At 39.5% G+C, this 26,035-nt stretch overlaps 1 protein-coding gene across 1 annotated transcript; it reads right to left on the reverse strand.

Moving 5' to 3' along the window:
• Nucleotides 1–8,496: 8,496 nt before the first annotated feature.
• On the reverse strand, nt 8,497–25,714 carry zswim6 (zinc finger, SWIM-type containing 6). Its single transcript, XM_020921766.2, has 14 exons — nt 24,971–25,714; nt 16,464–16,820; nt 16,036–16,184; nt 15,803–15,953; nt 15,347–15,526; nt 14,976–15,152; nt 14,756–14,902; nt 14,511–14,660; nt 13,862–14,074; nt 13,493–13,628; nt 11,509–11,666; nt 11,257–11,420; nt 11,108–11,189; nt 8,497–10,922 (listed from the first exon to the last, which is right to left on the reverse strand). The coding sequence occupies exons 1-14, from the start codon at nt 25,371–25,373 to the stop codon at nt 10,063–10,065; spliced, it is 3,327 nt and encodes a 1,108-aa protein (XP_020777425.1). The 5' UTR covers nt 25,374–25,714; the 3' UTR covers nt 8,497–10,062.
• Between the last annotated feature and the right edge of the window lie 321 nt (nt 25,715–26,035).

A 26,035-nucleotide genomic window follows, 5' to 3' on the forward strand; every position in this document is an offset into this window, starting at 1 on the left:
TGTTTTTCCCGGTATCTGTTGTAGCCACTCTTCCAGTTTGGGGGTTACAGCCCCGAGTGCTCCGATCACCACAGGCACCACTGATGCCTTTACTTTCCAGGCTCTCTCCAGCTCTTCCTTGAGCCCCTGGTATTTCTCTAGCTTCTCGTGTTCCTTTTTCCTGATATTACCATCGCTTGGTATTGCGGGGATGTCAACCACCACAGCTCTGCTCTGTTTCTTATCCACCACCACTATGTCTGGTTGGTTCGCCATCACCATTCTGTCAGTCTGTATCTGGAAGTCCCACAGGATCTTGGCTCGGTCATTCTCCACAACCTTTGGAGGTGTTTCCCACCTTGATCCTGGGGTTTCCAGCCCGTACTCTGCACAGATGTTTCTGTACACTATGGGGCGTACCACCGGAACATAACTGAAGTGGCTGATATCAAGAAATCCTACCAATGGCTTGAGAGGGCTGGTCTGAAGGACAGCACAGAGGCACTGATCCTGGCTGCTCAGGAGCAGGCCCTGGGCACTCGAGCAATAGAGGCCCAGATCTACCACACCAGACAAGACCCACGGTGTAGACTGTGCAAAGAGGCTCCTGAGACAGTCCAGCACATAACTGCAGGGTGTAAGATGCTGGCAGGGAAAGCATACATGGAGCGACATAACCAAGTGGCGGGCATAGTGTACAGAAACATCTGTGCAGAGTACAGGGCTGGAGACCCCAGGATCAAGGTGGGAAACACCTCCAAAGGTTGTGGAGAATGACCGAGCCCACTTAGCCTTTGCAAATGCTCATCTTGACAAAGAAGAAGACTGTCAGTCTTTTGTTTTATGGTCAGACAAAACAAAAATTGAATTGTTTGGCCACAATGATGTATTGATGATTTGGCCTAAAAAAGGAGAAGCCTTCAACCCTAAGAAGACCATCCCCACTGTCAAACATGCTGGTGGGATCCTAATGCTTTGGAGATGTTTTTTCAGCCAATGGGCCAGGGAGTCTAATCATAGTACGGCACCATGAACAAAGTGCAATAGATCAATATTCTCAACAACGACATCAAGCAGCCTGCAGAGGAATTTGTCTTGGGCACCAGTGGACATTTCAGCATGACAATGACCCAAAGCACACTGCAGAAATGGTTATTAGACAGCAACATTACCATTTTGTAGTGACCCAGCCAGAGTCCTGACTTGAATCCAACTAGGAATCTGTGGAGGGAGCTAAAGATCAAGGTGATGGCAAGGAGACCCTCCAATCTGGAAGCACTGGAGCTCACTGCTAAAGATGACTGGATCAAAATATCAGTGGAGACATGCAAAAAACTGGTCAGCAATAAAGGATTTTCTACTGATAATTGAGAAGGGAATATTTTTGGACATGCCACTTTTTGTTCAAATGTAAATAAAAGCTGAGAATTATTTTTTTCCACAATGATGCTTCTTGTACATTGTCTTATTATCTTCTGGGAGACGCCTGTGTCATTTCCAATCAAGAAAAAATTAGGTGGTTGAATAAAAGTAACTTTAAGTCAAAATTTGTCAGGGATATGAATAATTTTGGGCTTGACTGTATATATAGACCGAACTGAATAAAACTGCACATAGATAAACGAGAATAGAAAAAGCATTCTACTCTGAAAACCACCAACTGTCTGTCCTTGTTGGGATTCAGGTCAATTTTACCCAACCTCAGTTCTTCTTCTCTACATCAGAAATGCCACTAACTTTCAACACAAGGTGGCAGCAAGGCTTAACAGACAACAGTTTCGAAATAGACCTAATTATTTTTGAAGATGTCAAATTACTGCAATCAACCAACTTTTAAAATACACAGTAATATTTATATATAAAAATGTTTGCTTTTTTAAAATATATTTATTATATATATATTATTCTTTAGTTGTCAATCGCTTTGACACAAATTATAAAATTTCAGCACAAAATGTCAAAACTTTCAACTGAAGGAGCAAATAATTGAGCATTAATTCTCATATCAAGATCCAGATCGTCCCAGCAAGTGCTATAGTCTGTCCGCATAAATACACATACTTTTACTCCTAAATAGAGACTGAAGACAGAAAGGAAAAAAGTGAACACACAATAATCACATTATGAACTGATTTTATTGACAGACAGACAGACAGATAGAAGCACTAGAAACACAATGACTTCTGTAGTAAAAATCTGTGTCAACCAGGTTTTCATTCAGAACCTCTGATATCCAAGTATGAGACAGTTTATACACCATCAGCTAAAAATCATAGATTTGCAAAAGGTGCGTTTTTGTTCCCTAAATGATTGTGTAATATTATAATAATATATAAGTAAGTCTGCTGAAAGGATCTGTTTTGAAATCATGGATTATTCATGAGCCATAAAGTGCACTGACTCTGCATATGAAAATCCTTTTCAAGGCACAAGGGGGACTGCCCACATTTTAATTCACATAATCCTTAAAGGGCTATAGGCCTAGATACAGTTATAACTCTTCCTGTGGTGAACAACACACACAAAAGGTTGTAATGTAGGTTATTTATATGTTTGTTCAAAAGAATAAGTCTGAAGAATGAAGTGATTGATTCATTTTCACTGGAAACAGCTATAGGCATGTATATGGATACAAGGAGCCATTTTGAGGCCTGGGTAAGCCTTCAGCCTCTATTTAACAATTTGCTGCACACAATGCAACCATTAACCAGACCAGCTAATGTTCAATTAAATAATTGGTTAACATTGATTAATTGCACTACATTATTTACATTTCTGAATTTCTGATCAAGGGTTTTGGATGTTTTGGTTTTAAAGAAATAAACAGGCCGTACTATACTCTAAACAATAATGTGCTATAGCACCTTAATGCTCAAAGTCGCATTACCTGTTCACTACCTTTACCCAATGAAAAGCTACACACCTGCTCTGGGGTAGACTGATGTGTGCTATAGACATCGTGACCCCAAGCTGACCACTGGTGTGAGTGTGTTAAACTTCATATCTCGCCTAGTGGAGCTTATTTGATCTGTGACACTCTCGTCTCGATATGGGAAGAATAACCCCAGTGCTTCCCAACAATTTCTCCCAGTGACCCCTATTTACTTGTCGATGCAGTGACATTAGCATCTTTCTGAAAAACTGTCTTGTAGAGAAAAATATAATTATTTTCTGTTTGATAAAGATGTTAGAACATTAATATGTGTATATTTCTGCTCCTTATAGACATGCAGTATATATCCCCTCAAAGTGATTGCTGTCTAATTAATACTACTGTGACATGTTTGGATCAGCACAAAGTTAATCAAGTTATTGCTCATTTCATGATGCCATTTCTGTAGTTGGGGGCTTTATTGAGTAATAGTTTCTGGCAATGATGGCCCCTTAGTCCTGTGCAGTGGAGCTGCAACATCCCCCCAGGGTTTCATCTGTTCTAGACCTTTTGTTAATGAAAGTTATGCCCTCCAATGCTTTTAACCTAAAATGATCTGCTGTAAAGGACAATTACCTTGTCTTTTGAATGTGCATTCTGCCCTGCATATGTTACAAATAGAGTATGTCTCATTAAAAGTTCAGGGATTTAGAGGGATCAGAACAACATGCCTAAAAATAATCCATATTGGTCTTCTATGGGCTTTCCTGCACTGCCTGTTTGCTCATTATGTTTTCATAAAATCATCCCACCACTGATAACTTGGACCCAGGAGGAGATGCACCCTGCAGGGAAACAGAAAGCTGTCCCTTAATTATCTTCAGCATTCCTAAGGCATTGCTTGTTTATTTGACTGTATTTACTAACTCCTAATATCACTCTCTTGTCTCCTGACTGGATAACCTTCAACAACTATCAATATTAGAATACTAATTTTTTCCTTTAAACCACAAATTGCTACAAATTAAAGCATACTAAAGATAAAAAGGGGATTTAAGGTATCTTTACGTTTATGATGCAGGTGTAACATTTTAATAAAACAAACTAAAACCACGTTCAATATATGGAATATTTAGCACAGAAAGAGATCTTCATTATTTTATTATTTTTCTTTTATGACAAAAAAAAATAAAAAAATTCTACATGGAAGTCTGGGAGTCCCTGCTTAGACTGCTGCCCCTCGACCCGACCCCGGATAAGCGGAAGAAAATGGATGGATGGATATCACAGTGTATTAGCTAGTTAGCTTCAAGTGTTTCAAGTTAGCTTCAAGTTGAAGTGACAAATTGATTTTTAATTTGCTATATGAGACATGTACATTATAATTGTGGACAATGGATCTGCTTCTCTAATCTCAAAGCCTATGTGGAGCTGCCAGTCAGCTTCATGTGTGCTTTGTACCTCTTCACTGCTGAGCGAAACACAGAAATATGACATTAAAAACAATGGAGCAGACAGAATGAAGCCCTTTGTGTATTCATTTATGCTGCTCCCAGCTCACCACAGTCAGAGCACCTCCTCTGCCTCAGAAATTGACTGCACAATTTATTTATTTATTTTTCAGTTGTTGTCTTTTTAACCTTTATGCAGTGAAGTGTATAATAAAAAAATACATCCAAGGTTCTGACTTCGACCAACTTCATAATTCTTCTGACTGAGACACAAAGGCTATAGCATGATGCACTTATTCTCTGATGGTAATAGATTCATCAGGTGCCATTCTAGTTGATTTATTTAGTCTTGATACCAAGTTACCAACAAAAAGCAAAATTGACAAGTACCTAATCATGAAGGCATTTATTGAAGCATCTATGTGTTTTAACTCTTCAGTTCCATTCTACAGGGTGTGACCTCAATTCCCAATCAGTCCCAACAGATAAATGGTAAGGTTTGAATCAGAAAGGCACTTTTTTATATCCACTGTCATTTCCTATGACAACAATTCTATAGTGAAAAAGCCTATAGTGCCCTCATCATTTCCTCTATTCAGCAGCACTCAGGGGCACAGTGTGTACTGGCAATGGCTGCTGGCAATGAAACTGTCCATGGAGGTGAAAAGGTGGGTCAAGACATATGAGATTCATATGTGTGCTGCTCTTGTTATGGGAGAAAAGGCACACAAAGAGAGCTATATATCAAACCCCCAAATGTCAATGAGGGGCCAGTATTGACACGGAAACAACATTAATGTTTGATTTCCTGATGAAATTTCACCCTATCCATGATATTTTCATCAGGATGGAACTAAAGCTGGTCCAGGCTGTGATCATTTTCTACTGAGAACCACTGGGATTACTATTAAAATCAGGTGATAGTTAGACCAGGGAGAAGACTACCATCTTCAACTGTTTTTCTGTGTTAGTGGTAGTTCATCAGTAAACTACAGTTAGTCCCTTTTCCCAGGTGTAGGCACAAACAATAAATGTGATTCATTGACAGCACTACTATAGCGCCTGTTTCCCAGTACTTGCAATATGAGCTCTTCAGTCTAGACACCCATTTTCCTCAACCTAAAACATTGTGATCAATACCAGTGCAGAAGGTCATAATGGCCCAGTTAGTGGTGGTAGGTTTGTCAATGACACAGAAGACCATTCAAAACCATTCAAAACACAACACAACATAACATGAATTTGATAGAATACATCTGAATGTATTTCAAAAAGTGTTTGACAAGCACTGTGACTGTGATTTATAACAGTTTTGTCTCTTTGGAAAAGCAAATAAAATGGCAGACAAAAAATATTTGGGGTTCAGCGGCATGACTTCTGAGTGTTTTTATGTTAAGTATTAGACACAGTTACAAAATCAACTATATTACATAGAGAAATGTAGGCTTAGAAAGTCACAACTGTATTTATGGTGAAATTATAACTGGCCAAGCAGGCCCAGGTCTATACGTGCAAAAGGGTCATTACCCCTTAATTTAAGTTAAATAAGTTATGGTTACAGTATTGTCATTCCACCCCTTCGAACTGGAATGTGGGCCTTGAGTTTACACTTTTTTTTTATACATTTTGATCAAACAGATCAAATTGATTTTGTCAATTTCAGTCATTTGCTCCCCTGCATTGCCCTCACCAGTTTTTTCTGCAGTGTTCCCTGTGATGAAGAATGGCTTTATGTGGGAAACATAAATCAACATCAAGAGACCAGGTTTTACAAAAGTACAAGATAAACCAATGAAAAACAACAGTGATGTTATGCTGCTCTTGTGTCACTTGTATTTATATGACAGGTTGCACTAATCCAATCATCTTTTCTCTCTTGGGGCCTGCATCATCACCAAGGAACAGATACACAATAAGAGCTGCTTTTTGGGATCATTAGTCAAAAAGGGGGTCACCACTGTGCCTCTGATTACAATGGTACGCTCTATTACCCCAGGGAGCTTTAGGCTTCATTCATATGCAGCTTCTTAAACACCCCATTTATCAATTACTCATCTTGCAGCTACACTCCAACATTCTTAATTTGTACATTATTGTGTCATCTCAGCTGCCTGTTTTTTTTTTTTTTTCAATAGTGAGAAGGGGGGAATGGTATATAAACAATTTGGCAGATCTACTACCACTGTTTCAGAAATGGAAGAATTACAATACAACAAAATTTTATTATTATTATTATTATTATTATTATTATTATTATTAAATGTAATTAGAATTGCTTTATGTAACTTTTCTGATGGGGAAACCTACATTCTTGTGGCTCCTGTTACAATGTTACAATCCAACTTCTTCTCCCCTTGTTCCTCATTTACCTCTGAGCTGAAATTAATATTACTGAAGAAGCCACACAATTTCAATATTGTGTGGCTTCTTCAGTAATATTAATTTTGGAGTCACAATTAGACAATACTGCATACACAAACCCTGCCAAAGATAGGCTGTGGACATTTTTTCAGTTAGTTCAGTGCTCCACTGTCATGAAATGCCATGATTTGATTTTTGATTTTGTTGACAAGAATCAACTCAAGAATGCAGATTTGTAACAAGAATATTTGTAAAAATGTCAAGGACTGACAACAACATACTTTTTATATTGCGAGATCCAAAGTGTTCAATGTACAAACTCTAATTTGACAGCACAGTTTATAGTATTCATTTTTTTTTTTTTTTTGTACAATGTTGATGCTTGTAGCTCTCAGTGCCGGTTAAATGGGGGTCTCATTTATTAATGCTACTTGCAGGAGCAGCTCTGCCTGTTGCTAGGAGACTAGGATAACTTAAGTCTACAGAGACCAGACCCCATCTCTACTGGTCCCTAGTGAAAGTGACCAACAATAATTACATTTTACAGGAATTATTTCTCAATAAAGAAAGTGGCAGTGACCACAAGGCCCAAATTACAAAATCTAAGTATTATTAATACTATCTTGACACTATTAAGTAAGCTTTCATATTAATTCACCAACCAGTAGCATTTTCCATTTAACTATCTCTCACCACTCTGACCATCTGATAAAATAGCTAATATATTTTCACTGAGGTTCATCTTATGTGACATTACTGTATTTGATGGGTCTAGTGTAGACAAATGTAGCCTACTTTTGAAATCCAAAGAATACTGGATACCTGGGTTCACACAGCAGGCGCCCCAATAATTGCATTTGGCCATGAGGTGGCCAATAGAGAAATCCCGGTGTTGCTATTTGCTACTTCTGATGTTGTGACGTGACATTTATGAAAACTTTATGGACACTCTGTACTCTGGCTTGTGACATTTTGGATTCTTTTTAAAGCTGTTTTTGATTTTCTTTACCATAAGGGCAACCATATCTAAACTGAAAAACAACAGCAGTGAGATAATAATGCTGTAATGTATTTTACTTTTTTAATAACTTCTTTTCTTGTTTTTATTTTATTTTCATGAAATTATAAAAGCAAAAATAAGCTTTGTAACAGTAATACAAACTGTGTAAGACAGACAACTTCTAGAAAGTCCTAAAAACATAAATGTATGCTGCTGATCACCAGTGAAGTAATTTGACCTTACAAATATCGATCTGATTATAAAGACGCAGTTGCTTCTGTGCAGGAGGATGTGAAGACAGCCCACATTAACTTGGAATACTGGATCAGAATACATTAATATAACATGATCCATTCCAAGAAGGTAGCGCAACTCAGTTAATTATTGTTATATTATTTACTACTTATCCACATGAATATTATTGTAATGACACTATTATTGCATTATCATTGGATAGAGTGTAAGTACATAAGACACATAGTTTTAATTACTGTGTAAAGGTTGTGTTAAATTAATAAGATGGGACATTAATGACTCTAATCTAGTAATACTATGTAGAAACATGATTTATTTGATAAGATTGTGTGTGAGACATATGCTGCGGGGTAACGGGAGGTGACAGACACGTGGGTCTTCTCTGGAGGTGAGTGACTGATAACTGCCTTTTGGTGATATTTCAAAACACTGAATCAAAAGTTTGAACAGCTGCATAGGCCAATGCAAAAAGCTCTGTAGCTCCTGGTTGTGCAGTTAATTAGGTAAATTAATCTACAAAAAAAAAAAAAAAAAAAAAAACTGAAGCAATGAAGACAAATATTATTTTTAGTCTAAAAGTATTTTTTAGTAAAAACAAGATCAATAAGTTTATAAAACAGTCATTTATAAACATAAATAAATCAATTAAACTATAAATCTCCATGAATAGGTTAAGATGCTTTCACAATCATTTACCTAAAATAATAAATACAATTGAACATTTTCCATAAAAACAATAAACATATTTGAACTGGAAACAAATTTGGTTTCAGTAACATGTTAAAAGAAGTTATAAAAGCACCAATACAGAGCCAGTGAGAAAATCAAGACACTATGGTTTTAAACAAGTCAGTTTGCGTTTGAAAGATGTTTGGTAGTTGGTTTGGTTAATTTAAAGCATTAAGACAAGGCAAGAAAGAAGGCTGTTATTATTATTATTATACAAGGAAATTAATTGAAATTAAATCTAAAAATATTGAAGTTGAACAGTCTGATCTTAGTAATAACTTTAAGATAAGTCCTGAAATTGTAACGCCAGGAAAGAACACATGGGGTGTGAGCGTTCACAAAGCTTCAGGACTGGGGAAGTACAAGCCACATACTGTAACGTGAAGCATACCACCATCCATGTTTTCATCTGTGTCTTTAATATTATTTTCAGTGTTTTAATTGGTTTCATGCATTTAATATGTTTGTTCAGCCAACCAACTCCCTCTGATTCTGCTCTTAAGCAAAGCAACATGGGCACTTGAAATCCTTCTGATATGTTGTTTCAAAAACCATTGTACAGCAACTTCAAGTTTTGTGCCTTAAATAGAACAATCTGTCATAAATTAGTCACATACTGTATACATTTTCAGTAATCAGACAAAATGAAACCTTTATATACAAAACAAAGAATTGCCTTTTAAGACAATACATCCCTGAGAGTGAAACATGATCAACATTATTTGAAAACAATACTGAAACAAATAATCTGGATATGTGTGATGAAAATAAATATAGAGACTAGAGACAGTATTTCTTTAGACATTACTGAGTGGACCGAGCAGCAAAGAGAAGTGGGGACAGTGTAAAGCTGAATTCTTTGAGGTACTTAAGATTCTGACATTCTGCATTTGGTTTTAATGAGTTCCTTCTTTGTTATGTCATTTGATGAAAACAGCAGTAGAATGGCAAGGTGGGCATTTTAATACAAATACACAGGTCAGTGTAAAAGTGACTAAAATACAGTTTTACACTATACAGTACTATGGTCATTGACACAACCTCCTGATATCACACATTGTGAAGTAGTTTGTGATTGTAGGGTTTGTTAAAGTCCCAAAGTGTTATTAAATAAATAAATTATATGTACATGCACAAAAATTGGAAGTATGAATAGTTTTAGACAATGTTTCATCCAATAATTAAACCACATGTTGGATTTTTAGTTAGAACAAGACATTTAACTGTATTTCAGTGCATAGAAATTTTTTTACATTTTTACAATATGCCAATGTGGAATACATGTCTGAAATTGCACTAAATGTTTAGAAAATTTTCTCTAGTTTATTTACACTTTATTTCTGTTCTTCTTTAACACTTTGGGGCTTGACATGATTTACTTCAAGTTAAAGAGGATACTCATTCTCAGAAGAGCATTAACCAAACCTCTCTCGCACAAGCATCATAAGTTTTTTCTTGCCCTTGTAAATCTGTTTCAAATTGTCAATGAACTGTGTGAATTGAATGTGTCCATCGTGAGCCATGAGGAAAGTCTCTCTTGCTTTACTAAGAAACTCAATAAACTCACTATAGTGTCTTGGGCTGATGTGAGTTAACCTAGAGTGCGTTGTGTTGATGTAGGCTCCAATCGTGGCATCTAAGAGCTGTCGAAGTGGAGCTTTGTCTAAGGACATGATCTTCCCAGAGTTCCTGCGACTGTGCAAGACTATTCCTGGTGTTGTTAATGTACAACGCCGCAAAATGTCTGATAGCACAGTGGCACATTTAACACTCTTGACAACCAGAGGAATGACAGCAGCTAGTTCGTTTTTCCCCAGCGAGTGGCTGAGAGCACAAGCCCACAGTACATCATTGATCGCTGGGTGAGTGTCTTGGTTGTAGCTAAGGTTTAGGTGTGACAAAGCTAATGTTGCTAGCTTGTATGCCCTCATAGGATACCCGCGATGCTCCATGTAACGTGCTATTGTAAACAGCTGTGTATAGTTCATCCCTGTAGTGGCAGCATCCAGTACTATTTTGTAGGCTGTCTCAAAGGCGATGTGGTCCTTCTCACAGAGGGTCAGTGCAGACAGGGCACAGTTTTGTGGGTCTTTCATGGCACACTGTAGAGCGAGGGTGCGGGCAGAGTTAGACAGGTTCTCCTGCTGATGGCAATCCAAATGGAGACGAACTATGGTACTGTTAGACATAACTGTACTGGCCACAACACTGGTGGCTTCGATGGGAGTGAAGAGAGTAAACCAGTTCTGCATGATGCTATCCAAGGCAAAGACACCTACAGAAGCATATAAAAATTAGATATAGATCTTCACTGCATCTACATTACAATTTAATAATTTGATGGTCCTAAGTGAATTGTCTGAAAGATTCTTTGCTTAGTTTGAATTGGTCCAGTCACTATACATAGTGGTCTAAAACCGTGAAAAAAACATAACAGTCGATCTGTACTATTAAACTTACCAACTTCAGTTGCACAAGTTACCAGCCACCGCACCATTTCTCTCCTTCGCCAGTTCAAAGTCGAGAGAGTCATCCGCATGACCTGTAGAAAGCACAACATTATAGCTGGTTTTGTGTTGTGTGTGTGAAGTATATATCATGTTGTGTACCTGAAGGCCCAACTCAAGAGAGACTTTGAGCAGCGTTAGATCTGGCAGACTGTCCATTAGAGTGGCAATTTTGAAGGCATCCTGAGCAAGTTTGAAGATATGGGACGAGGAATGAATGTTCTTTTGGATAGATTCTAACACTGTTTCCAACTTACGTGCATCACCTAAAAACACCACACACACATGAAACAAATGCTCTACATTAATAAAATAATAATAAATAATAATTACCCCATGAGTAATCAAGTTTACCTTTGGCAGCAGTGAGCATTGTTGAGGCTAGTTCACACTGCTGCGACTCTATATGGCTGAGAGTGAACCAGCGCGGGTACCGGTTGGAGACTACAGACATAATTTGTTGTGGCCTGGAAAGGTCACTGGAGGGGACTGTAGACTCCAGAACTGGCAACCTGAAAGAACATTATTATTATTATTATTATTATTATTAAGGCCCGAGCACCAGAAGCTGGCGAAGGGCCTATTAGAATCGCAAAGCGATGCCCCTAGTGGTCCGAAAGTGAAATGGCGTGACATGACTCGCCCGTAGTGACCAGGGACCCTCACCATGACGTAGCAATGCACCAGAGGTTTCCAAAAACGTATAGTTTGTCAGCCAAAAAAAGCGGAACATTGTTCTTGTATCAGAATATTCTTTCTTTTTTCTGATTATTTTTCTCCTAACCAACTCACCCATTTTTTACCCACTGAACAATGACGAAAAGTTCTAAAATGTTGCCATCTGCTAAAACTTGTGCTTCTCTAAATTTTGGCTATTTTCATTTTCCAAAAATAAATCTCTCATCAGCGCCACCAAACAACTCAACAATGCATTAGGGAATACAAATGACACAAAAAAAAATGTACACTAACGCTGTGCGCTCCACCAGGGGGCAGCAATATTGGATTAAAGTTTGCTAAGCTTTTATGAACTCCTCTGAGGGCGTTTAACCAAAGCTGCTCAAATTCGGTCCACATTGTCTCAATCAAAAGTTATCCAAATTTTTCACACACGTCTTACGGTCTCTGAGCAGTGAAGCCACAATAAATGCACACAATTTTGGAGATTTACAAATTGTTCCCATTTGCTCAAACGAACTCCAATTTCAATGAAATTTGAAACAGTTGTTAAACTCTCTGCCCTGAAGCTACTCAAAGTGAAAAATATTAGTTTAGCGCCCCTTATAGATTGAAACAAAATGTAATATGGGAGAAAATAATTTGTTCCAAAATAGTTGTTCAAAAATTTCAGAAATTTTGCACAAAATTCCATTTTGGCATCTTGATCCAAAAGTCAGTGACACCCATGTCATATTTTTTATGGCGTTGCCATAGCGATGACATAAACTATCCATGTTCGTCCATTGGTAAAATTGACAAATTCTGGCACAAACCTCGGCCGATTTCACTAAAATTTTAATCGTGAGTTCACACCTTGACCCTGAACAAACTGATGTAAGGAAAGGCGGTGCAATAGCGCCCCCTAGCAATTTGCACAAACTTTGGCCGATTTCACTAAAATTTTAATTGTGGGTTCACACCCCCATCCTGAACAGTTTGATGTAAGAAAATACAAAATTGGGTGCAATAGCGCCCCCTAGATAATTTGTATGGAAAAATGAAGTTTTATTTGTCACAGATACACAAAATTTGGTACCCACATTTGTGACACGGTCTCGGTAAAAAAATTCAATGATGCCAATTTACATTGTGTTGCCATGGCAACAAGCCAAAATTCTACCTTGCCAATGGGACGTCCTTACACAAACTTTGGTGTAGCCAAACCAAATTTGATAGCCAGATGCATAATGGCAATAGGAACAAAAGTGTATATTGTGACCACGCCCCTTTACAAACCAGAAGTCCGCCATCTTGGATTTTTTATTTTTTTTGCCAAATTTTGAAAATTACAGGATTAGGTTACGATTTATAGGGTTAGGGTTGGGGCTATGGTTAGGATTACGATTAGGGTAAGGTTTAAGTTTATTAGGGTCAGTGCGAGGTGCGGCGTTTGCAGGGCGCCAGTTTGTGGAACGAGGCGTATGCGGGGCGTGGCGTAGGCGCGCGAAGGCCGATCATTGCTGCTTGTGGCTATATTTTTTGTTATTATTATTATTATTATTAATAATAATAATAATATGTGACAAAGGCCTGTTATATGCACTATTATTTGTATTATTTTGTACACAACTCTTTGCCAGTGCCTTTGATTACAGCTCGGTTTAATTGATGGACTCACCTCATGGCCCTCAGTGCAATCTTGTATGCCAGTTCGACATCATGAGGTAGAAGTGAGGTGAAGAGATACTTGGCAAAAGTGTGCATAGGGACACTTTCTCTATAGAGCAATTCTCCCAAACCACTATAGGGACCAGCTAAACATAGAACAAAGGTTTAGTCAGCTGTATCTCCACAAAGTCGAACAAACAATAAACAGGTTGTTAACCACTAGAAGACGTAACCTAAAATTGTTTTCTTTATGCTTTAATCTTTACAACACAATGCACAGATGTGATTAGAAGGAGAAAATACATATACTCATAATTGCAAAAACATATCAACAAAACTAAGTCTGAAATGCATCTTAATTGAACAGCATTTCACTCACCCTCTAATAAAATTGTAGCTTGCTTGCGAAAGACATTCACCAAAATTTCGTCTAATTCCACTTCTTGCAGCTTGGCTAATAGCTGTTCTTCATTGCGGCACACTTTCTCCTGGGCGTAAAGACCATCTGGCATCACTCTCTGCTGACCCAGGCCAAGGAGGGCAGTCTCCACAGCCAAAGACATAAAGGTCTCTCCTTCCTCTAAGAAGCTGCCTGAGGTTGAGAGACGACAGAAGAGAGGACCCAAGGTAAGACATGACTTAAAGGGAAATTATCCCTTTAGGGACTGGATTGACTACAGTATTGACAAATTTATTCATCTTTTTGTACATTGGGCTGTTCGTTCTATAGAGCTTAATCTCTCGAAGGTGGTAATCATGGTATTTCAATGGCTAAATAATGTCTTCACAATTCCCATCGCTAACCCCAGAAGTGTAAAAGTTATCACACATTAACAACTTTCGATCACTGTATATTTCACACAGGGGGTCTCATGCATAATAGTATTTTAATTGGAATGTTTATCCTGGTGTATTTCTTATTCATGAACTGTTACTGCAGAATGACTGGAAGCCTATCAGCATGCATGTGTCACTGCAGCTGATTTGGAGGCAATAGACAAAAAGAAGATGCTCAATGTAAATGTTACCTGAGAAGTCCTGCGTAGATAGTGCTGCTGCCTCCTCCCTGCCTTGTCCAGCCTCCAGCAGAGTACTGAACAATGTCCCAATAGGGTCCAGAGGATGGCCAACCCAGCCTTCCTGGTTGGTCACTGAGGTCACACCTTTGTTGAGCAGTTCTGCAATAAGGGAACATTGTTATTAATTTCCTGAACACTTAAACTAAAACAATAAATAAAAACATGTTAATTTATATATTATACACAAAACATGCCTTTTTTGTGAGACCGGAAAAACTCAAGCTGTTTGCACTGCTGTCTCCTTAAAGTGTTCACTACTGCTATTGCCAAACGAAGTGCTTCTCTGGGATAACCATGAGACCTTAGGGCATCTACTCTGGCACATGCGGTTGGGACATGCTCTGAAGAGGAAGAAAAATCATAATGAATGGAACTTGGATATATCACTGAATCCAGTTGCCTGCGCCCTCTCACCGTGCCACAGGGGCCAGCCTCGGCTGTCAAACAAGGAGTTGTGGTGTCTTTCTTGATGGCAGTAGTTGGTGTATTGGTTTTCAGTGATGATGTGCTGCAGATGAGAGTCCTGCCAGTGCAGGTCACATGCCTCTATAGCCCGGGTGAACACAGTCCTGTGACGCTTTGAGTGAGAATCTGTAAAAACATGAAAAACCCTGTAAGAACTACACTACACCACAAGACCACCATTACACCACAAGACCTACCCCATTACAAAATGAACAGGAGTTAAAACTGTATAATGAATGTGAGATATAGAGGGAGTTTGGGGATTTAATATACAATATAACCAAAGATAAAATCTAGACTACGGGTGGATGTCATCACACCTGGGTTACCAGCTGGGCCCTGGGGCAGAGAGTTGGTCAAATTGGTCAGATCGCTGCCATGGTTACCATCCTCCAAGGGGCAGACGTCGACGTTGTTCCACCTCCGGAGCTGCCGGAGCCAGAATGCCTTCTGTTCAGGCTTACAATGGGGGTTCAGTACCACACACATCCACAGAGCCCCTGCAAAACATCAGCACACAAACATGCTGTGTTTAGTTGCTATTTTACACAGATTACATTTGGAAACTAGCTGTACGGCCAGTGCTGGCATATTTACAGAAAAAAAATATTACTGTGCAACCTTCTCTGTCTAAATGAAAAATAAAATAAATAAAGACAAAAGTTTACAATGAAATCCAAATTATGTAAATCCATAAAAGATAATTTTGGTCAGTTGACTGACCAAAATGTATCATAATTTTTGTGAAACTAAATGCTTTTTATTTAAGTGTCTACCTAGCTCATCCCACAGCTGCCTGTATTTGTCAGTCATGGTGGTCCCCTGTTGCCTCCACAGCGCCAGTCGTGGGTCACCCATGAACTGCTCTGTGATCAGTGTCAACATGCGAGCTCCGTTGGAATCCCTCATCTTCAGCATTTCTCTCACCTGCAAAAACAAAGGTGGAGGTTAAGGCTAAATCAAATAGGCTAAAGACTCTTGCTCAATACAAAGTGCAATAGAACTGTACCTTGCTGAACAGTAAGTTGAGCTGTTTCCCTGAGCCATGGTACCCGCCCTGGGACAGAAAGAGCTTGACCTGCTCCTGAACTTGCTCCTCATCTAGATGCCAGCAGTTTTCATCATCAATACTGGCTCCTGCTGTTGGATCAGGAGCTCCTAAAAACACACAAATCAATAGCTTTAAAATTGCTGCTTAGCTCATTTTCCATTGTAATTAACTTAAAGACAAATTAATGAAATTACTGTACTGTAAAGGAATGAGCAACAAGCATAATAATGTTAGTGTCAGCATAAACAGTAATTCACCAGTTGCTGAGTTTGCGACTCTGCAGTGCTGGTTCAGCTGATGTGATCTATTCTATAAAGTAAAAACTAACTTAAAATAATACTGTTAGTGTAAGTCCACACTTGAGAGTTTGTCTTGAATTGACTCACCATGAACTTGGTTGATCTCAGAGTTTTGAGAGAGGATTTCATCTGCTAGTTTCTGTGCTGTGGGTAAGACTTCGGTATGGTGTACTGTGATAAGGTATTGGACAAACTTCTGCAGCTGGTCCCTGTTCATCTGAAAAAGTGTCTCTGAGATGGGCAGGCGTAGTTTGACCTGCTCAGGCATCCGTACCCGGTACAATGACAAGGCTACGACATGTGCACAGTAGAAGATGTCCTTGTTGCCACAAGTGCAGGTCACTGCTGTGATTTTACAGCGGTCAAAGCTGATGCTCACGCTGCAGACCATCTCCGGCTCTGAGGATGTGGCCGGCTCCTTCACTGTTCCACTGAGGTGAAAGCCTACAAAAACACACAGAACTGTCAGCGTCTCAAGGTAATAGGCAGCTCAAACACTCAATTAGGCAAAGCAGAAACTGAAGATATAGACGACAGCCAGAGGTAAAACCAAACATTAATTTCCCTTCTAAAATGACTCCAGTGCTTACTTTACCATAAACACACCCCTGCCTTCATCCAAATGAACAGATCATCTGACCATCTGCAGAAAGAGCAACCGCTGTAGCCCTCAAACTACAGTATGTCAATATGTGGTAACTGGCCACACACATTATGACTTTGTGACCTCTGTCCATAGAGCACATGGACGTGGTTACAGATTAGGGTGAATCTACATAAAGAATTCCAAAATGAAACTATGTGGAAAAGTGTTTTGCAAAGTTGCAGTAGCATGATACAGGACATACAGTACTGTGCAAAGGTTATAGGCAGGTGTGAAAAAATGCTGTAATCTAGGAATCTCTGCCTTAAAAAATTAAAGTGATAATCATTTATTTTCATCAATCAACAAAATGTCGTGAATGAACAAAGAGAAATCAAATCAATATTTGGTGTGACCACCCTTTGCCTTCAAAAGAGTATCAATTCTTCTAGGTATACAGTTTTTGAAGGAACTCGGCTGGCAGGTTGTTCCAAACATCTTGAAGAACTAACCGCAGATCTTCTGTGGATGTAGGTTTCCTCACATCTTTCTGTCTCTTCATGTAATCCCAGACACACATGATAATGTTGAGGTCAGGGCGCTGTGGGGGCCAAACTATCACTTCCAGAGCTTCTTGTTCTTCTTTCCGCTAAAGACAGTTTTTAAGGACTTTGGCTGTATGTTTGGGATTGTTGTCTTGCTGCAGAATAAATCTTGTGTCAATCATACACCTCCCTGATGGTATTGCATGATGGATACATATCTGCCTGTATTTCTCAGCATTGAAAACACCATTAATTCTGACCAAATCTCCAACTTCATTTGCAGAAATGCAGCCCCAAACATTCAAGAAACCTCCACCATGCTTCACTGTTGCCTCATTCATTGTACCGTTCTCCAGCCCAACAAACAAACTGCCTTCTGCAACAGCCAAATATTTCAAATTTTGACTCATCAGTCCAGAGCACCTGCTGCCATTTTTCTGCAACCCAGTTCCTGTGTTTTTGTGCATAATTGAGTCACTTGGCCTTGTTTCTGTGTCAGAGGTATGGTTTTTGGCTGCAACACTTCCATGAAGGCCACTTCTGGCCAAACTTTTCTGGACAGTAGATGGGTGTACCTGAGTCCCACTGGTTTCTGCCAGTTCTGGGCTGATGGCACTGCTGGACAGCTTACGATTCCAAAGGCTAATAAGCTTGATGTGTCTTGCATCTGCTACACTAAGTTTCCTTGGCCGACCACTGCGTTTACAATCCTCAATGTTGCCTGTTTCTTTGAGCTTCTTCAAAAGAGCCTGAACAGCACATCTTGAAACCCCAGTCTGCTTTGAAATCTTTGTCTGGGAAAGGCCTTGCTGATGCAGTATAACTCCATTGTGTCTTGTTGTGTTCAGTCTTGCCATGATGTATGACATGAGACATGAGACGGTCTTCCACAACCTCACCTTGGTAGCAGAGTTTAGCTATTCCTCATCCAGTTTAAGCCTCCTACACTGCTGTTTCAGTTAATGACTGTGTTCCAACCTACATGTGCCATTGATGATCATTAGGACCTGTTTGGTATGACTGGTTGATCATACACCTGACTATAATCTTACAAAATCCTCAACTTTGTGTGTACCCCTTTGTGTGAACTGATGTTGGTTTGAAGGCAAAAGGAAGAAACATCAAATATTGATTTGATTTTTCTTTTGTTTGCTCACTTTGCATTTTATAAATTGATAAAAACAATCGTTATTTAGATTTTTGAAAGCATTCTTTGTTTACAGCATTTTTTCACACCTGCATAAAACTTTTGCACAGTACTGTATTTCACCACAGTAACACACCATGTGTTATTGTACTAAAACATTTACATTTTCTATCATGTTCAGTCTTGGTACACAAAGTTAAAGACAAGACAAGCTATAACCATATGCTGAATGTGGTTATCCTGTGCTTAACTACAAAACCAAAACACTCAACTGGAGTTTTACAAAGCAAAATTAAATCAATTTTATGATGCTAATTAAAATCCTGCATTTTACTTGTTAATTGTTACAGATAGTGTGTGTAGTGCTGCCTGGCCCACAGCTGAACTGTTGACGTCAGAGAGCAGTGGGGGAGAGGCTGTGTGCTTCAGCTGAGCTGAGCACATGGAGCAGTTACACTTGGCGACGAGCCAAAACCCTGAGCTCAGCGTTCTGCGACACGCTTCCTCTGAGAGTGTGCCTCACAACTTGCATAATACAGCTCAGAGCATCGCATAGCAACTAATCTTAACTCCTTCACGGCCAGACTTGCACAGCATTTGTCTGCAAGCTGAGATTTAAAATCACACTCATTTAAAGTCAGTTATAGTTTCAGGATGGACAAAGAGAAAAGTGACTGAATTTCTGGAATCTGGAGAGCAGACATTGGCCTGAAGTAGACTGGGTTGCTCATGGTTTACACTGGAGGCCAAGAGGCACCGCTGTGAGTGAACAGTGGCTGCAGGGGGTCACAACCTTCATTTAACAGCGCTGCCCAAACAAAGGCTCTGTCATACACGCTCCGATCTCACACACACCAGTTACCCATTAAGTCATCAAAGATGGCCACTCAGGCGGAAGTAAGAGCCCTTCGGCCAAGGTGTGCTTTGTGTGTGTGCACTTCTGATGACAATGGGGAACCTAATCTCTCACTTGTAGAGCTACAGAAGCACCTCTACGGCTGTCAGAAAGAAAAGCAAACAACTAATCAATAATCATGGGGCACTGATTACAATCTGTCCTTAATGACTGGGTTTGGATTTTGATTACTAAGATGGGCTAGGGCCTGATGCTGGACAACAATTTCAACACCACATCATCTATACTTACCAAATACCAAATAATAGTAGCATTTTATATTTCCATGTGGTCTCTGTTAATGTATTGTTCCACATAAATGCATTATTTGTCTCTCACTGTCTGTTTGTCTATAGTTTTATTCAGCCTCTCTCCTCCCTTTCAAAAACAGTTTATGATAAACACACTATTATTACGTCCAAAAAGTTTGCATTAACATTTCAGACAGTAAAAAAAAATATTGCTAACTTTGAGGCAGATAGTGTGTTACAACTATTCTTGTTTCAACACTTCTGTGTCAATCAACTTCCTGCATATACACAGTATGGGTTTCAGAGTGATGATGAAAAATTAGGACAACTGGCAATACCATAGACTCTAATTTTTGGCAACAATCTTTTGAATGGTCAAAATGTTGTCCACAAACAGAAAAAAGTCATCAATACCTACAGCAATGAATGATACAAATGTCTAAACAATATATAATTATGCTGTAAAAATAATCTTTTCAAACATCTTGCATATGCAGAAATTACACCCAAAGCAAAAATAGTCTCATACAAAACAATACAATAGTCTCTGTTGTGTTTAACTCTGTAGTAGACAGTGACTCAGAGTACAAGCATTTTAAATCAGGTTTTCCTTGTGAGCAATCATTGTAAAAGCACAGTCATAACCCCCGGGCTGGTCCATCCTTTGATGAACCAGGAGCGACCGTTGGCTGTTATTTCAACGTCATAACGGCACTTCTGTTGCAGGAAACACCACTTCCCTCCAGCGTCACCAGGGGAGGGGCCCTTGCACTGACTAAACAGGATGAAGTCACGCCTTATCATGGCACCGCATCAAGCCCAGCACACAAACACCCGGAGCTCTGGGCTGTTTGGGCAAAGCGGACAGTACAGCTTGTTCTAAAGGAGGAATGCTCACACAGCAGTGACTGAAGGAGTAAGGGAAACACAACTAACATTTTAAAACAAAGCCAGTGACCCATCTGATGCGGTATACAATAATGCTGGGATGAATGATTAAGGAAATACAAGAAATATAGGGATGAAGATTTTGTTCACATGCACATTTTATACTCAGGGTACATTTAAGACACCATAGCAAAAAAAATAAATAAATACTGGCAATAAGTGATTGTTAAAATTGTAATTCTGATTTGATTGCAAAATCCTTAAAATACAGGGACAGTCACACATCTCATCTCTTCTGTTTGTTAAAATTCAAGTTTCAACACCACCCCTAGATATTAATTATTGTCCAATATTTTTATTCAGAAATGGTGACTCAACTTGTAGGCACATACCAGGCATACCCCCTTTTGTGTACCAACATACCAGCTGAGTGTCCCGGGCCTGTGAGAGCTTGTGTCGTCCCCAAGTTTGGGATGCTCATGTCAAGCAACATGTTTTCAAGTCAGACCGTTAAAACTGTACATAATGACATTTTGATGGCATGAAACGTACCAGCCCTATTGCAGAACTGATCATGACAGTGTTAAAAGTGATAATACCAGTCTTTGGAATAGTCTGACAAGGAGTGCCAGCAGATTAGGACATAGGTAGGGTAGATGCAAATAAAGTGTAAAGTCAATCATAAATTGACAGAAAATTGAGCTGAGAAGTCATGAAAGAAAGAGTAGATTTCTGACATATTAGCCACACTTACAACTAAAGTATGTGACTACTGGAAACCTGATGGAAATTTGGCTGTGTCCATTGGGCTAATGCTAAAAACAGATGGGACAATGTAATCCGGCCGAGAGGGTTCACACATGGCATACATTCTGTTTAACTGCTGCACTACACTGGCATGAGTCTAGAAGAAAAGAGAGGACATGGATAGAAATATTAATACATAAGACCTTAAATAATAATAATAATAATAATAAATTAGTACTGGTAAAAAATTGTTGTATTGATAGTTAGACCTCTACAAACATTTTCTGAAATACACAGGATTGAGGTCTTGTTAATGTACCTGGAGCTTACATTTACACATATCACAATTGCAATACTAGTCGGAAAAAAAAACATTTACTGTTTTTAACAAAATCATGCAGCTCTAATTGGAATACTTTTAATTTTGAACTGTTATTTATGTACTGCAGAAAAGGAAAAAACTAAATTTCTTTTATTTGTGATATTAATAAGGATTCATGTTTTAGATTCCACTGTAGATGAGAGAAATGACTTTGCTCCATGTTATGTGGGTCAGAAGTCTGAGCTCTTCTTTGGAACTGTTCTGCACTTCTTTCTGAAAGGTGTTTGTGGAGCTGTGGAGGTCTGAAGGGCATTTCTCCTCAGGGACCCTCTTTTGGGGCCAAGGACCCCCATGAGGCAGTGACACTGGCAGGCTTTGACTTGCTGAGGTAGTGTGAGAATGGATAAAGCTCCCTCAACAAGCTCTAGAGAAAACTACAGCCCCAGTGGTCCAGAGCTCCTTCTGGCTCAGCTGACACTTTGAGTTCATATAACCAGAAGCACAACCTGCACTTTATAGGACAAGAACAAACAGGATTTATTGAGCTAAATGAGGGTAGATGGGGGTAACTAGCGGCTCCCTTCCTCCACTGCCCCTCCTCTACCTGATGTTGAAGGTTAATAATGAAATACTATGTCAGTGGAATACAGATCAGGGGGACAATAAGGATAATCATCCCAGTATGCTAATTTGTAAAATAAAAATATATATTTGTCTGACATATTTGAGTAAAATATATAACATGAAGGAAAAAGTCAATTATGACAAAAAGAAAAACATCACAATATTTAATAATGCATTGTAGCTTTTACACTGCCTGATCTGTTTTAAAACTTGAGTACTTAGAGTCTTTGAACTCTGCGATTTTCCAATCTTATTGTTACTTCAATAAATACTGATCATGCACAAGGCATGGAACAGTGCATTAACTACTAAAACTTCAACAAAGTGAAACAATAGCTCATATTGCTAGACAGAAAATGTCACTGATGAAGGGCTAATACAAATGTCACAGTTACAGTGGTAAAGAGTGCTTTGAGGCACACCTCATTTGTGAGCTGTGAGCTATTCTATGAGCTTATAATAATGTATGACTACAAAATGATGACTGCAATGTCCTTGCCTTTTGTTCTAGTGTAACAACAAGTAAAACGTATAGGAGTTGACAAGCAGTGCTATTAATAAAATAGTGATCAAGATTGAGGTTCAGCTGTTTATAATCGTTCATGATCAGCTTGGGTCTAGTACCTGAGGAATCAGGAGCCAATCCTCTGTCAGTAAAAGCTCGTGGTTTGGAGCAGAATTCTGACTTTTGAGGAACAACAGACTTGTAAGTACTATAATTAAATAACAAAATAACTAAGTCTGTATTGTTTACAGCCATATTTTGAAAGCCATATTAATTAGTTTTCAATTTCAACAAAATATCATATCACTCAGCCCCATGCAATAAAATAACATGCTCATATAAACACACATAACCCCAGAGACAGCATCAGCAAAGAACAGAAATGAGACTAAGTGAACTAAGACCCCAGACATTATCGATGAAAATGAAACTAAAACACAAAAACCAAAACATTTGTTGACCTTGACCTGCTGCAAGTGCACAGCATTTTAAAGATGATATAAGGCTTAACACACTTACTACCACATTGCAAGCAACTATGTTGTAAATGTTTTCCTTCCTAAAATAACCTTAATATATGCATCACGTGTAAGCAGAGAGAGTCTCCTAAAATAAGCATTTACATGCTGCTGTAAACACAGGAGTCTAGATACCAGACCTATACTTCATCAGGAGGCGAGACCTCGACACACTGAAGCACTGCTCCTGTTATGACAAATGCACTGACGGGCTGCAGGAAAAGGTACAATTTCAGTCAAATGCGTTCCTCATTCTTCAACCTAACTATTTTAGTGTTTTATTTCACAAAGCACTGTCCTTGCTTACTACAAACAGAGGTGAAAAAAAAAAATACAGCTAAGAGTGTTGTGGCCTGCTGACAGGTGAAATACTGACTGCTCTTTCTTTTGCTTCACACACACAGCTCCCTTGCTTTATTTTCTTTATCACTTGATAGATTCATTCCCAAATACAAAGCTAACCTCTTAGTGCTTAAGTCCTCCATGCTGTGTGAAACAAACCAGACTCACATTTAGTGTGAATAATCATTATCCATTGGCCAATAAAGCCTGTGTCTGTAACTGAATATCCTAGTTCATTCAAGCCGATAGAATGTGGGGGAAGTGGGGAAAGTGACCAGCCATGAGGAGTTTGCATTGTATTACAATTCAAATTAATCATGCAAAATAATGAGATTTACAGTCCTCAATGCCCTCCGAAGGTGTCCTGTGTCTCACAGGTTCACAGGTGAGAAACGGCATGAAAAGTCAAAGAATAAACCACCAGTTAACTTCATTAAAAAGACATGTTTCATGTCTGTTGCCCAGACAAACATTCTTATACAAAACACAACCTCAACCAACTGCCGACAGCTAGTGTGAATGTGTGTCCTCCCTCCTCTTCATTCCTGTTCCTAAAGTGAAAAGATGCATTGTTGGCCTTTCCACAAGATGCTTAAAAGACAAATGAACATAAAGATGGGAATACTAAGGAATTTTCGTGAATAGCCTACCGAGGACTTGAGAGTAAGACATTTTGAAGGGTTCTCACGATCACAAAACCCACAAAGTCTATGTTTCGCATACGACCAATGTAAAATCACAGGTTTTAAGGACGAACATATAGAATAGTATCATGGGGAGAACTTTTCTGAACAAAAGGCTTATATAAATGTCAATACATTATTTCAGCTTCAAGCTAATTTAGATCATCTCAAGACCAAGCCTTAACTTACTAACAAATCCGTACGAGTTATCACAGTATGTCATGTTAAATTTGAAATTAAGCTAATTAAGAACATTTTTAAAATGAGTCTAACACGGGCACACATCCTAGATTCACATTCAAACTGCCTACTGCCTGAAGCAAAGCAGTCTCCACCAGTCACACACATTCCCATTCACAGCATGCATATTTAAAGCCCCATTGTACTGTAACCTCCCAGTGCGAGTGAGTCGCCGGGCGCCCCAGTCTATTGTTATTACATATTAATTCAGTAGGATTGTTTCATTCAGATGGGTCATATAGTTTAACAAACGTCCACACTGGCACCTGGTGTGTGGACCGGCCCAGCTGGTCATATCACTCACCAACTTGAAGTGCGTTGTCCACGCAGCCGCTTTCGAGCAAAGCGATCCCCCGTCGAAACGGGAGCCGCGTGTCGTCGTCGCTCTCCCCGCTTCTCCCCACATCGTCACCGCACCCGTTAAAAGACGAGTACATACAGATTTCCCGTTCACTCCTCGGAAAAGACCAGTAAACTATCCGCCTCTGAACAGGCTCTGGTATCCGCTCGAAGCGTTCTTCTACCCGTTGAAAGGGCCACTTCTCCGCCACTCTTCGCGCCGCGATGTCCAGAAGAGTCTCTGGACTCTTCGTCCTCGGTTCGCCTTGAGAAGACCCGTCGATCCGCTGGGCCCCTCGAAATGCTCCATTGTACCCGTGTCTACAGCAGAGCCGCTTACTCGGTGGCTGCTGCGTGCGCTCCGCCATGATAGTTCCACTTTAACGCGGACGGAGGAAGTCAACGCACCATATGAAGGGGCTGGGGAAGGGAAAGGGTTAGCCACGGTTAGCCACGGTATGTTTAGCCAAATCAACCTTTTAAGGAAAGACGGGGTTGGACCTCTCCGTGCGTGTCAAACCCCTTTGTTGACAAATGAAGTGCTGGGCGTGGCCTGTTCGTCTGGTTCGAGCTAAATGAGGACTAACCTTTTGTAAGGGCAATGAGGCTTTGAAAAGAAGCTCTCCCTGATTACGCCCGACAGTCTCCTCCCGATATAGTTTTACTGGAGGGCCTATGACATATTAGAGAAAGAGAGTCCAGGCGTGATGCTTTGTCTGCAGCTGAAGACAGCCCGTATAGCTCACGAAGCTCCAGTGCCGTGGTCTCTGTGGGCGGTGATTGGCCTGTCAACACCAAGGCCTCGTGGTGTGGGGGGAGGGGCGGCGGGCGGAGGACCGCCTCCGTGACGTTTAAATGTCCACAGGAATGTGGTTCTTTTGAAGATATCTCATATAGTCTATTTAGTCTTAAAATCGACATATTTTACTCACACAGTCACCCTCAAACATAACATTAGCCTATAAAAATACTTATTTCTAATGTTTATTTAGCTCAGTCTCTTCAGCCCAAATCTAGATGATTTGTTCTT

This window comes from Boleophthalmus pectinirostris, unplaced genomic scaffold (assembly GCF_026225935.1).
Source record: "Boleophthalmus pectinirostris isolate CB_2022bp ecotype Guang Dong unplaced genomic scaffold, ASM2622593v1 HiC_scaffold_18, whole genome shotgun sequence".
Classification (NCBI taxonomy): Eukaryota; Metazoa; Chordata; class Actinopteri; order Gobiiformes; family Gobiidae; genus Boleophthalmus; species Boleophthalmus pectinirostris.

Coding starts and splice junctions, on each gene's coding strand:
- zswim6 (XM_020921766.2), bottom strand. CDS start 25,373: ATGGCGGAGCGCACGCAGCAGCCACCGAGTAAGCGGCTCTGCTGTAGA. Junction 15,527..15,802: donor GCAGCTGTGGGATGAGCTAG/GTAGACACTTAA, acceptor GATGTTTTGCAG/GGGCTCTGTGGATGTGTGTG. Junction 14,903..14,975: donor AGGCTGGCCCCTGTGGCACG/GTGAGAGGGCGC, acceptor CTTCCTCTTCAG/AGCATGTCCCAACCGCATGT.